Raw genomic sequence first — 12,162 nt, forward strand, 5'->3', positions numbered from 1 at the left:
GGGTGTCCTCCTGCCACGTGCACTCTGTGAGCAAGGTACCACCCCACATGCAGCCAACCCTCCCCAGAAACCTTCAGACAGGATTTGGGCATCAGGACTACCTGTTTCTTCATCCTCCTCTGGCAGCAGGTACTCCACCAGCTTCTCCAGCCCTCCCAGGGCTGTGTCGACGCCTGCGGCTGCCATCTGGGTCACCGAGTTCCTCCTCGTGTACTTTGCTGTCGTTTCCACCAAGGTACCACCCCACATGCAGCCAACCCTCCCCAGAAACCTTCAGACAGGATTTGGGCATCAGGACTACCTGTTTCTTCATCCTCCTCTGGCAGCAGGTACTCCACCAGCTTCTCCAGCCCTCCCAGGGCTGTGTCGACGCCTGCGGCTGCCATCTGGGTCACCGAGTTCCTCCTCGTGTACTTTGCTGTCGTTTCCACCGTGCTCTTGGTGGCCTCGTAGCCCTCTGCTGCCAGCTCCTTGATCTTATCCACGGAGTTGCCAATGGTGCTTTTGGCACTTTGGAGTGGGGAAGAGATGGTGTCCTTCAGTTCAGATGCGAGCTGTGGGTGGAGAGACGGAGAACATCCCTGCCGGTGTGCTCGAGGTGACATGGGACAGCTGGAGGGACCATAGGGACCCCAGCCATGGCCATGGTAGCAGATAGACCCAGAAGGGGCATAAGAGCTCTCTCCAGCCTGGGCTGGAAGTAGCTGGCAGGGATGGGACATACATAGGACACTGTTGACCTATATTTGGGACCGCCCCAACCATCCCCTGGGCTGCAGGAGCCCTGGAGGAGCCCTTGCTTAGAGGTGCTGTCTTGTTCCCCACCCCCAACAGTCCGTTAACATCCATCAACAAGACCATAGGAGACATGCTGTGGGCTCTGATGAGGAGCTGGGGGGGGGTCCTAGACTGTCCCACCTGTGACTTACCTTGTCAACAGGGTACTGGAGGGCAGGGATCTTCTCCTCCAGGTGGTCCAAGCCCCGGCAGGCCAGGTCATTAGCCACAGCGACTGCCTTGGGCAAAAGCAGGGGGTAGGTTGGTGAGAAAAGCCCCCGGGCTGTGCTAGGGGGTCTCACATGCTAGTGCCACCACTGTCCCACCAAGGGAGGCTCTGGTGGGCTCCCCCCTGCCATGTACCCCCCCGGTGCATGGACTCACACTGAGGCTCCAGCCTGCGCACCACGGGCTCCACGCTCCGCATGGCCAAGGCACTGGCACCCTGGACACCCCGCTCATAGACCTCACACACCGAGGCCATGAGTGGGTGGGCCTCCTTGGTGCTGGCGTAGGTCCTCTGGAGGCTTTCGCAGGTCGAGCTCACCACCGGCAGCTGCAAGACCCTCTGCAGCACGTTCTCCTGTGCACGGAAGACAGGATGAGTTAGCCAACAGCCCTTCCTCGAGGAACCCCCATCGATCCCATGCTGGTGGCATTCGGTATGTCACAGTGACCACAGAGGACCTCAGCTTGCATTAGAGAAGGAGGACATTTCTGAAACCCCTTGTGAGGTTTCAGAAACCCAGCTATGTTGCCTACAGCATAGCCATGGACAACCAGGCTGGCTGCTGCCACTGAAGGAGCAGGAACACGACAAGCAGTGTCAAAGGAGTGACAGTTCCCACTCCATCTCTCAAGCCTGACCATCCAGGTGCTCTCTTTGGCTTTCCACTCTGCTCTGCTGCTCCTTCCATCTAACCCAGCCCATGCTCCTGTCCTTGGACCAGCAAAGTCCATTTTGCCTCTGTGGCACCTCTTTCCTGTCTGTCCTGTCACCACTGTGACAAGTAAGGGATAGGGACCTCAAAAAGGAGAAGGGGAGAGGAGCAGGTCTGTGCCTTTGATGGCACAAAGAGTTTTGGTAGGAGCCATTGAAGAAGAGTGCACCAGAGATCCCCAAGGCACCATGTCCCCATACCCTGCTAGCACAGGCGACGGTGGGTGCCAGTATAAACCAGCACAGCCAACACCTGTGTGTGCTGCCAGTGCCAGAGCACTGCAGGTAGGTCCCTCAAAGCTGGGTGAGCAGGATAAACCTGCAGCTCCAGCCCTCAGCTCCTGCTCTCACCCGGCTCCCACCTGGTGAGGTGACACAACTGGGAGAGATGCTGCAGCCCCACAGGTGGACCAGGGCAAATGTTGGCTCATCACAGCAGCCATGAGGTGGGTGCTCTCTGGGTTGCATGGGACAGAGCAGAAGAAAAAGCTGAGCTTTCCTCTGATCACTGGTGGGCAAGAGGCCAAGTTTGGGTCCGTGTCCCACCTGTGACCACGACTGGACTGTGAATCTGCATGTTTGATAAAAACTACACTATTTTGTGCCACGTTGTGCTAATTTTGGCTGGACACGGAGCCAGCCCTCTCACAAATCCTGCAGTTCAGCAATCCTGGGGGCTGTAGCTGTTCCAAGGAGCCCAGCAGCACAACTGCTGGAGGTTTGGGGACCACAGTGGGGACACAGATGAAGGACAGGCACTGCCTGCAGGTATCACCCAGGGCTCGAATCAGCTCAGGGTTAATTTTCTTGATTCTGAACTATTTAACTTCAAGCAAGCAAAAGGTTTTATCCTTTCCCTGTGATGATGCTCTGTGTTATTGCAGGTAAAGATCCACATAAAGATAAGAGGGGGACAGGTGACATGGTGTGAGATGTGACTCATGTTCATCTGGCAGAGCTGGTACGTGCTACCTGGCACCCTTGGCACACCCCTGCCCTCCCCTCTCTCCCTCTTCCCGCACCCACCTTGGTACTTTCATTCTGCAGAATCTGATCCTTCTTTGCTGTCATCGTGATGGATCCACCTGCAAAGCCAAGTTGGGAGCCACAGACCCCGCTGCGAAGGCAGAGCTGGGCTCGGGCTCCCCCACCTCACCCCTGCACCCCCCGAGCACAGCGGGGCTGGAAGCTGGGCTGAGACACACCTCCCATGGGTGCGACGGATGCAGCATTGCCTAATGCTTGACTTTTTACCAGTTAAACTGTAGAACCAATGACTCCACACAGCCCTCCCCTGCTGGTGTGTCTTAGCACCCAAAGATGCAGAGAGTTAGTTGAGAGGCATCTAGTTTGGAGGAGCTACAGTGTGAGGCAGGATGAAGAACACTGGCAAAGCAAATTCAGAGCAACCTGGACACTAACAGATGTGCATGGGGGCCAGGGTGAGAGATGCAGGCTGAGAGGGTGAGAGATGCAGGATGAGCACGTGAGAGATGCAGGATGAGCAGGTGAGAGATGCAGGATGAGCAGGTGAGAGATGCAGGATGAGGAGGTGAGAGATGCAGGCTGAGGAGGTGAGAGATGCAGGTTGAGAAGGTGAGAGATGCAGGCTGAGAAGGTGAGAAGTGCAGGCTGAGCAGGTGAGAGATGCAGGCTGAGAAGACGAGAAGTGCAGGCTGAGCAGGTGAGAGATGCAGGCTGAGAGGGTGAGAGAGGGTGAGAGATGCAGGCTGAGAGGGTGAGAGATGCAGGCTGAGAAGGGGTAAGAAGGCAGGACAGGAGCAGAGAGAGGAGCTGTGGGTCGGGATGTGGTGAGTTGCCCAGCCATGGTCAGCATCCCCTGCCACACATCTGCTGCTCACGATGCCAGTGCCCGTCCCTGTGCAGCCCCAGCTTGATGCTGGGGGCAAAAGCACCACAAAACACCCATCCCCACTGCTCCCGGCTGGGTGACAGCTGAAAGCACACCTCCAGCTCCCACCCCTGGCACAGACACTCTTTTCTCAGCAGCAGATGAAATTCAGGAGATTTATGGAGTGTGGGTGATCCCTGCTCCCACCACCCCAGTCCCACTGAAGCTGTCTCCAGAGCACCCAGTGGGGACAGGCGACTCACCAAGGGGCAGCCCGTCCCCAGCAGAGCAGGACCAGAGAGTGGTGGCTGCGCCGTCCCTTCGCCGGGGGCCTCTGAGAGTGATGGCCAGTGCCACTACCACCACGAGGCCCCACCTCCCAGTTGCATGGGTTTGGGAGCTGGCGAGTTGTGGTGGAAACTGGCCAAAGAGCTCCCTGAAACCACCATAATTTGCAACAGATGACAGCAGAAAATCCCCTTTGTCCTCTTCCCTGCAGAGCACAGAAGCTGGGATGCACAGGGGTTTAATGCCACTCCACTGAGAGAAAATGATATTAAGTCACCCTTGGACCTCACCACCTCAAAAGCAACAGATCATGAGCAACCAGGGAGAAGGTGAAGGATCAGGGAGGCTTTCCTGAGAGATTAAAACCTTCCTGCAGCCCCTGTTATCCCCTGTGGAGGACCAGGATCCTACCTTGTTGGGAAACACAACACAGACCAAGGACATAGTTTCTCCCCAGGAGAGTTTACTAAGCAAAGGGAGCAGAAGGCAGACATGGCAGGGACATCCTGCACAAAACAATCTAGTTTGGCCAGGTCTGCCATTTCTAAAAGAATCCACTGAGGATTTTGGGGAGGAGGCTTTTAGCTGATGGTCAGGGCAGACATTGCACTAGGAAAGCTCTAGGCATTTGGAGGAGAGAGAAATGGAGGAAAACATCAGGTTGGAAGTGATCTCTGGAAGTCACCTCATCCACTCTTGCTTAAAGCAGGGCTACCCTCAAAGCTAGATCAGGCTTCTCAAGGCCTCATCCAGTCTTGAAAATCTCCAAGGATAAGATTCCCATCTCTCTGAGGCCCAGCTCCAGTGCTAACCACACTCAAGGTAAAACATTTTTTCCTTATGTCCAGCCGGAATTTCCTCTGTTGCAGCTTGTGCCTGCCACCTCTTACCCTCGCTCTGTGCACCTCGGAGCAGAGTTTGTGCTCCAGTCTGTGCTGGTACAGCACGTGCTCCATGCCCCTCCTAATGATTCTCTGCTGGACTCTAGTCAACATTTCTCCTGTGCTGATGGGACCAAAACAGGACACAGTTCACAGATGTGGCCTCACAAGTGGTTCAGAGAGGAACAGCTGTTCTCCTTGACCTGCTGGTGATGCTCTCATTACTGTTGCTCTTTCGTGGCCAGCCTGCCTCGCTGCACAGGAGGCACCCTGCCAACTCACATCATAATTAACAAATCCATTTGTGGTATTGATTGAAAAGAAAGAAGACAACACCTGTATGAAGCTGTGATGCATTTTGGTTATTGACTACAGAGATCAAGGACGAGCCACACTGATGAGATGAGGACAGCATGGTGGAAAGGGGACAAATGCCAGAGAACAAAGCAATAACCCAAGGAGATCGGTGAAGATGGGAGATCCAGGCAGCCTGCTGACACAAGGCTGCTGCGTGTCCTGGACCACGGGGCACCAGGCAGGGAGACTCTGGGCGTGCGGCTGAAACGAAGCTGTGCGCTCAATGCACCTGCATGACCCTCTGCTCCTGGCTGTGCTGCTCGTACGTGGGAGACTTCCCAGGGATGTGGGAAAGCCACACGTGGCAGGAAAATACCCCCTTTCCTCCCCAAGAGCCTGGAGTTCACTTCCAGCCCCGGGGCTCGGCCAAGCTCACAGGCCTGCCCTGCAAGCTGGGTACTGAGGTGTACGAGTGTCCTGGGCCGCCTCCAGCTCGGCGCTCGGTGAGTCACTGCTCTCCAGACAGCGGGACAAAGGGCAGCAGCCTGCTCAAAAGTTTGCTCTCCTGGCACCAAGATATTTTCCAGTCCTGCTGGCTTTGCTAAAAGTGCAGGGGGCATGCTAACCTTCACTCTGCCTTGGCTGGAGTTGGGATCAACAGACAACACAGCCTTTGCCCTACTAACGCCTTCGCTCATCTCCTCCCCTTCCTCCGGGCCAAAGGCTGTGCCAGCCCCGGGCTCTGCAGTGCAAAGGTACCACTGCCTCCAGCCCACACCAGAAATACTTTCTGTGTTTCTGCAGGCAACATTTAGAGCTCACTGGATCAGCTGGGTGCTGGCAAGCAGAGTTTTACACCCTTGTCTCTGCAGTCAGCTCCACAGCCATTAATGTACTGCGGTGAAGAGATGGGCCAGATCCCCAAAGACCTGCAGGGCATGGTTAGGTCTGGGAGGGAGCTGGAGAAGTCACTAATTTATTTCCATGCCCTGTGGCAGCACGTGCACCCTCTAAACCACTGCTGGCAGATGTCTGTCCAGTCTTTTTAAGGACTTCCTTCCTGGGCAATTCATTTAGTCTTTTATTTTACTTACAGTTCAAAAAAAGTCACCTGTGTGACATGATTCTCCTTTGCTGCAATATAAAGGTATTGCTTCCTGGATGGATTTAGAGACTGATTTATTGCCTTCCTCTTAGCAGTCAACCTTTTAGACACTTGAAGATTTCTCACACCTTCCCTCAGTCACCTTTCCTCTACAGAACCAGGTAATTTGGTCCTTCCCTGGAGATGTTCTAGACCTTTGATTGTCCTTGCCGCTCACCTGGGAATCCTGACTGGCTCAGGCATTTCTCGAAGTATCATGCCAAGCACAGCATTAACATTAGGAAGGCCTTGTCTGTAAGTAGAATAGAAGATTACTTTGCACATCTCACACTGACCACTCTCCTGTTAACTGTTTCCATTATAAAATGTGGATGAGACCAGTAATTCAGAAGGAAACTCTTGCTAAATCACTGCTGAATGCAAAGCTTTATACATTGTTCAGGAACTGGTATTTTGGAGCTTCCAAGTTTGTAAGGCTCTTACTGTGGGGGATAGGAGCTAACAGTAAGTTCTGTTTTAATGGTTATCCTGGCTCCATCCCTCCCCATCTCATCCCTTCACTCCCTACCCTGGACCGACATTTGTTGTTAAACAGCTCCAGTGACGTGCCCCACGACACTAAGACACATCCAGGGGCAACTGATGGCAATTCTGAAAACATCACTTTGTTTCAGGGCATGTCACACATGCAGTTTTACCTGCCACTCACATAGTTACTTCTTCACGTTTTTGCAACTGAAATGGGGATTGTAAATGAGTCTGATGAATCTGGCTGCCACCTTGCTACTGCAAAAGGAAAGCTCTATAACCCCAGCACAACTATAGGCAATGGCTCTTTAACAGTATCATCCTTCATAAAATTCAGCGATGGGAGGGAGGATTCCTTCAGCATCTCATTTCTCCACCTTCTCAGTTACACACACAGACACAATGTCACACTCATCTCAGTTTATTGCTTGTGTTCAAACAGCTGTCCTTATTCCAGCTGCTGTGTTAGAAACAGATATCAAAAAAAGGCACTAAAAGGATTTTCTCCATTTGCCACGATTCCACGGCTTCAGTCACATTATGTTAAGGTACATTAAACTGCTAGCCTCCAGCTGCAGGGCAGAAGGAAGGCAAGTATTAGTGCTTAACATCCAGTAAACAAAGTCACTCCTGTATGCTCCAACCCACGTCACGTAGAATGGGACAGGTAAGGCTGAGACAGGCTGAGAATTCACTGCCCCATCTCCAGGGCTAAGTCTGTACTTGCTAATCCACGCCAGTCCCCACAGGAGAAACATCAAAGCCTGGCTCATGGCTCTGCACAGTGTTTGCCAGGCACAAGAGAAAAAGCCACCCTTCTCCCTCAGCAGGGCACAGGGAGGTGTAGCTGGCTACGGGGCCACATCACTATATTAATCCAGTTCCCTTTACCTATGAAGCACGGGAAAAAAAAGAGACATCAGTTTGCAAAACAATGAAAAGTATTTTGTATCCAAGAGCTTCCCTGAGAAGAATTCAAAACACATTATTTTGGCAAGATGAAATTCTGTAGACAAAGGGTGGCCAAACCTCTGCTGCCAGATCATCAAGACTCCTCTTCTTTCCTTACAGGGATCGTTACACACAGGGATAATGATTAAATCTGACCAAGGGAGGGATGGGCTCCACACTGCCAGGAGCTCAAAGGCCAATGGAGTAAAGAAACAAAACCAATCAATTGTTAAAAAGGAGAGGAAGCCCTTGAAGACAACATACCCCATACTCATGCTCCATTATGGTCTGAACTGCCAGTACACTCTATTTTTAATGGTATTTATTTTCATACTAAAAAGAAGAGCTGCTGCAGGCTGCATCTGGTCTTCAAGAATACTTAATTATCCTGCCCAGTCACCTCTTTTTTTTCAAACACTTCACTGGCAGGCTAACACTTCAGATTCAAACTGGAAGTAATTCCAAGCCTGACCACAATGACTTCAGGTAAACTGGGGCGCTGCCTTACTGTGCCTACTCAATTCCACAGCCTTCACCTTTTAATAAAGGAGACCAGCCCCTTTTAATTTCTGTTTTTGAACAGCATCAGAAATAATAAGAGAGTACCCTGGTCCAGGTTAGTCTCTGCTCCCATTTCCTGACAGATAAAACAAGGAGTCCTTGCACCAGAAAGCAGCAGAACACACAGGCCTAACTCTGATGAAGAAAAATTATAATTTTATCTCCTATATAATGTACAATTTTTTCTCAGGTGTCAGAACTGGTACTCTGCAAAGTCAGGGGCAACAAAGACTGTATGCCATGTTAGACAGCTGGACACAGCACTCCTCCTTTAACCCAGATTACTGCCAGGCAATCACTCCCAGCGAGGTACGTGACGAGCAATAATACCATTGCAGGGCAAGTGTGAGGCATTTTCAAATGGTAGAACCCATTCAAGCAGCGAGGAAACACAAGAAATCTTGTGGCCATGACAGGGGAGGATAGGGAGGATCAGATAGGAAAATATAAACCATTAATGCCCAAATCCAGTAATAAGCTTTTCTTCTCACAGGGGATTCAGATAGTATCATGACCAACTCCATTCCCTTCCCTCTGGGAGCTTACACAACTAGAAACACACCCTTGCAATTTTTCTGACTCAACGAGCTCTGAGACAGGCTTCTCTCCTTAACTGTAGGTTCCAAAGCTCCTTATTATACTGGAATTTTCAATTTAAAACTAAAACAGCAAAACAAGCTCCTTATCACGATATCATTAATGGAAAATGGTTGCGCATGGAACCACAGGGGTTTGGGAGTTAAGATGCGTGTGTAATGGGAAATTTAGTGCTTGTGAGTGGTTCCAGATTCACAGCTTTGGAAACCCAGTTCCCTACAAATCACAGCGCTATCAGCACTCAGACAAGCTTCTCCTCCACGCTGTCCTTCAGCAAAACCCTCAGCCATGGCCTGCTGGAGAAATCAGACTCGATGGCCAACAGTCCACGGCTCATGTTACTGAAGGAAAAGAAGAAAGTGCTGATTTCCTGGGACACAAGTTGGCACTTGTAGACCACAGATCCAGCGTCACCAGTGCACGTTACACAGAGATTCCCTGGAGGTCAGATCATACCACTCTTCAGTTACCATCACACTGCATTCAAACCACTAGAGATAACAGGATCCATCAACCCAAACACATCAGAACACTCGTACTTGACTTCAGGCCGTTTTAACCACAGCTCCTAATTTGCCTGAACCCACTATAGAAAGTCTGACTGTAGGAACTTTTGATTGGTGAACTGCAGCTTTCCAGTGTAAACATGATTAGTTATGAGTCACATACCTATTACAGTTGTCTATGCAGCTATTTCACAACCCTGTATTAAAATATAGGAACATCAATGTTTCCTTATCTAGCAGCTGTGTTCCAAGTCCCGTTTCTGTTTGTGAAATATTACTCCACCTTCTCCCATGTCCACTCCATCAGGGAGTGTGTCATAGCACCAAACTCATCTACAAAGACACAGGGAAGGAAAAAAGGTAGAATTCACTTATTCAGAGGACAAAATTAATCTTGAGGTTACTGTGAGACATGTTCATTCTGAAAGTGCCATATGGAAGGTAAAAAACTACCACAGGACCAAAGCTGTTGGCTTGCTGCATACTGTGCAGCTCCTTTTACGTCACTGTTTCAGCTTCAGATGTGGGCTTACTAAGGTGAGGATTCCCACCAGTGAGGAGAGGACACCACAGAAACCAATCACTCCTGGGTTGGTCTTGTAGATTCCTAGCGTATCCAAAGGGCCTGAGAGATCACAGAGATTCTTCACCAAGTCCAGCAGCAAAGGAGGATGTCTTTTCAGTATCTGAAACAGCAGGAGGAGAAAACCGTGCAAACTCTCACATTTCACCGAGTTTAGTTCCTGATTGCATTTGTCCCAGAAGAAATTCTCCTTTGTCTTTTCTTCCTGTACAACTTGTTCCAGCCTCCAGGAGATCTCATACCAGTCCCTGGCTAGATTCATCAGGAGTGAAAAATAGTAACACTTGGTAGCCCAATTCCGCCACTTTGGCTTATCGATGTCAGGTTGGAGGCCAACGCTCCTCAGCCACAGGACCGTATCGCAGACGAAGTAGAGAGCACGGGTCAGGTTGGAGGCTGTAAGGCAGAACCGAGGAACCACATCTGGCAGCTGGGTAGTTCTCCTGGCTGCTACCAAGGCATGTACCATGTTGCCCAGTCTGAACACTGCAAGAAATCCCACACAAAGGTTACTATGGTGTGGCTTCTACCACAACCAGAGACACAGCCCTGCGCAGGACAACTCAGCATGCCACTGTTCACATGTACTTTTGAAAAACTTAGTGGGCTTTGGGCATTTGTAGGCTTAAGCATTTTCTTCTCACAGCGTGAGAAGCTAATATTAGTGAGGAAAGGGATGTTTTGTCCTGCAGCAGCCCAGGACCTACACACAAATTTTGTCAATAGCCCGGACTTGCAGCCTTCTCCTGCCACTCTGTTCTCAGCACCTGGGTGCCCTCTGGACCAGTATCACCAGCTGCTCTGAATGAGTCAGTGCCAGTAAAAAAGTGGCACAAACAGAGCCTCCAATTTCAGCTGTATTGGATTTCACTTAATTCTGTGTACAGGGGATGTTACTGCACTAACCCCGTTACAATCATGAGCTACATCTCTCCTAAGCTTCTGTGAGCGCTGGTGATTTGTGTGCCAAGCACACTGAGACCCAAGTCCCTCCTCAGCCATGAATTGGTCAGAGGTACGTGTATTTCCCTGTAAACAGGAACAGTATATTCCATTTCAATCTATAATACATGGCAAGTCTGATTTCACTCGCTGCACAGTTTAGGTTTTGCCTTGTGAATGTTAATACAATATTATGCAAAATACTTTTCATAACCTGCTGTGCTGTCACAGTGACAGATGTTGTCAGCACCCAAGTTTAGTGGAGCTGCAAGTCCTGAATTTAGGCCTGACATCTATTAGAGATTTGTTTAGCAGAAGCAAGAGAATTACAGCTATGTTGATAAACCAGCTGGCCTCTCTGCTAGAAATTGCCATACTCTGGAGATAACTGGAATAATAAAACAAACCCATGCTAACACATTAAATTAGAATATTTGCCTCATATATTGAAGTTGTTCCAGGATTGAGCAATTGATAAGTAGGGGTAAGATCAACCCGAAAGCACAGCAACAGCATCAACATAATGGATGCAACTGTGACACAGAAGGAAGTGATGCAAATGGTTAGACTATGAGAAAAACATGGAAGGGCATATGATTTAGTAGAATATGAATGCTAATGAAAATTAGTATGTGAAGCAGAATATAAAAAGCCATATTAAAGGACGGTCCTTCAGAGGTGATTTTATTGGGATGATGATCTTTAACGTTAGGCCATCTCAACCCATTAGCTGAAAGGACTAATGAGACCGTGGTAAGCCAGTCTTGCATTGTAACTCTGTGGTCTGGCCTTGAACAGAGACAATGATCTGATCTCTGCAGCAACAGCTTCCTGATAACTTATTTCTTGAGTTCTCTCAGCAATGATACGGATTGCCTAATCAGAGAGGAAGCTGAGGAAGCAATACAGGGCTATTCAGCTCTATCCAGCCTGGCCAGCCAAGGCAGGGATAAGGTATATTGACAGGTTGTGGCTATGTTAAAAGAGGTTTTGTGGCTCAAGGTAAGTTAACTACAGAAAAAGCAAGTCCAGGAGCTGTTTTACTGGAAGGAGTGAGTGAAGAAGGACTTATCCCTCTAGACACCAGGTACTTACTTTTCCGGCCAGAGCTCATGCTAGATTCCAACTGCTTGAGTTTCATTACCAGCTTCTCTTTCTCAGCCTTACGCTCTATTAAATAGCTAAGCAACATGCATGTGTACTGAGTGGCTCTGCAATGCAAAAAACGAGGAGAAGGGCACAGAGGTGAAACAGGGACAACCCCAGGAATGGCAGCAGCAGGGCAGCGCTTCTCCCCGAGATAAGGTCACCCCCTCGCACCCCCACGGTGCCAGGGCGAGTTATAACCAGGGGC

General features: G+C 50.1%; 2 protein-coding genes across 2 annotated transcripts in view; both read right to left on the bottom strand.

The window, feature by feature from the left end:
• The window catches only part of PLIN1 (perilipin 1), a gene marked incomplete at its 3' end in the record, with an annotated part of 3,716 nt that extends 928 nt beyond the window's left edge, over positions 1 to 2,788 (bottom strand). Inside the window, exons 1-4 of the mRNA XM_010175518.1 lie at positions 2,744 to 2,788; positions 1,162 to 1,360; positions 930 to 1,012; positions 302 to 554 (exon numbers count right to left, since the gene is read on the bottom strand). Coding sequence (XP_010173820.1) covers positions 302 to 554; positions 930 to 1,012; positions 1,162 to 1,360; positions 2,744 to 2,788 — 580 coding nt within the window. The remainder of the gene's footprint in view (positions 1 to 301; positions 555 to 929; positions 1,013 to 1,161; positions 1,361 to 2,743) is intronic.
• A 6,998-nt stretch (positions 2,789 to 9,786) lies between these two features.
• PEX11A (peroxisomal biogenesis factor 11 alpha) lies at positions 9,787 to 12,019 on the bottom strand (the record flags this gene model as incomplete). Its single annotated transcript, XM_010175519.1, has 2 exons — positions 9,787 to 10,352; positions 11,904 to 12,019. Coding segments are annotated over 2 exons (682 nt in total), but the record flags the coding sequence as incomplete, so codon positions are not given.
• Between the last annotated feature and the right edge of the window lie 143 nt (positions 12,020 to 12,162).

The sequence above is a fragment of the Antrostomus carolinensis genome, unplaced genomic scaffold, assembly GCF_000700745.2.
Source record: "Antrostomus carolinensis isolate BGI_N321 unplaced genomic scaffold, ASM70074v2 scaffold32089, whole genome shotgun sequence".
Taxonomy (NCBI): domain Eukaryota; kingdom Metazoa; phylum Chordata; class Aves; order Caprimulgiformes; family Caprimulgidae; genus Antrostomus; species Antrostomus carolinensis.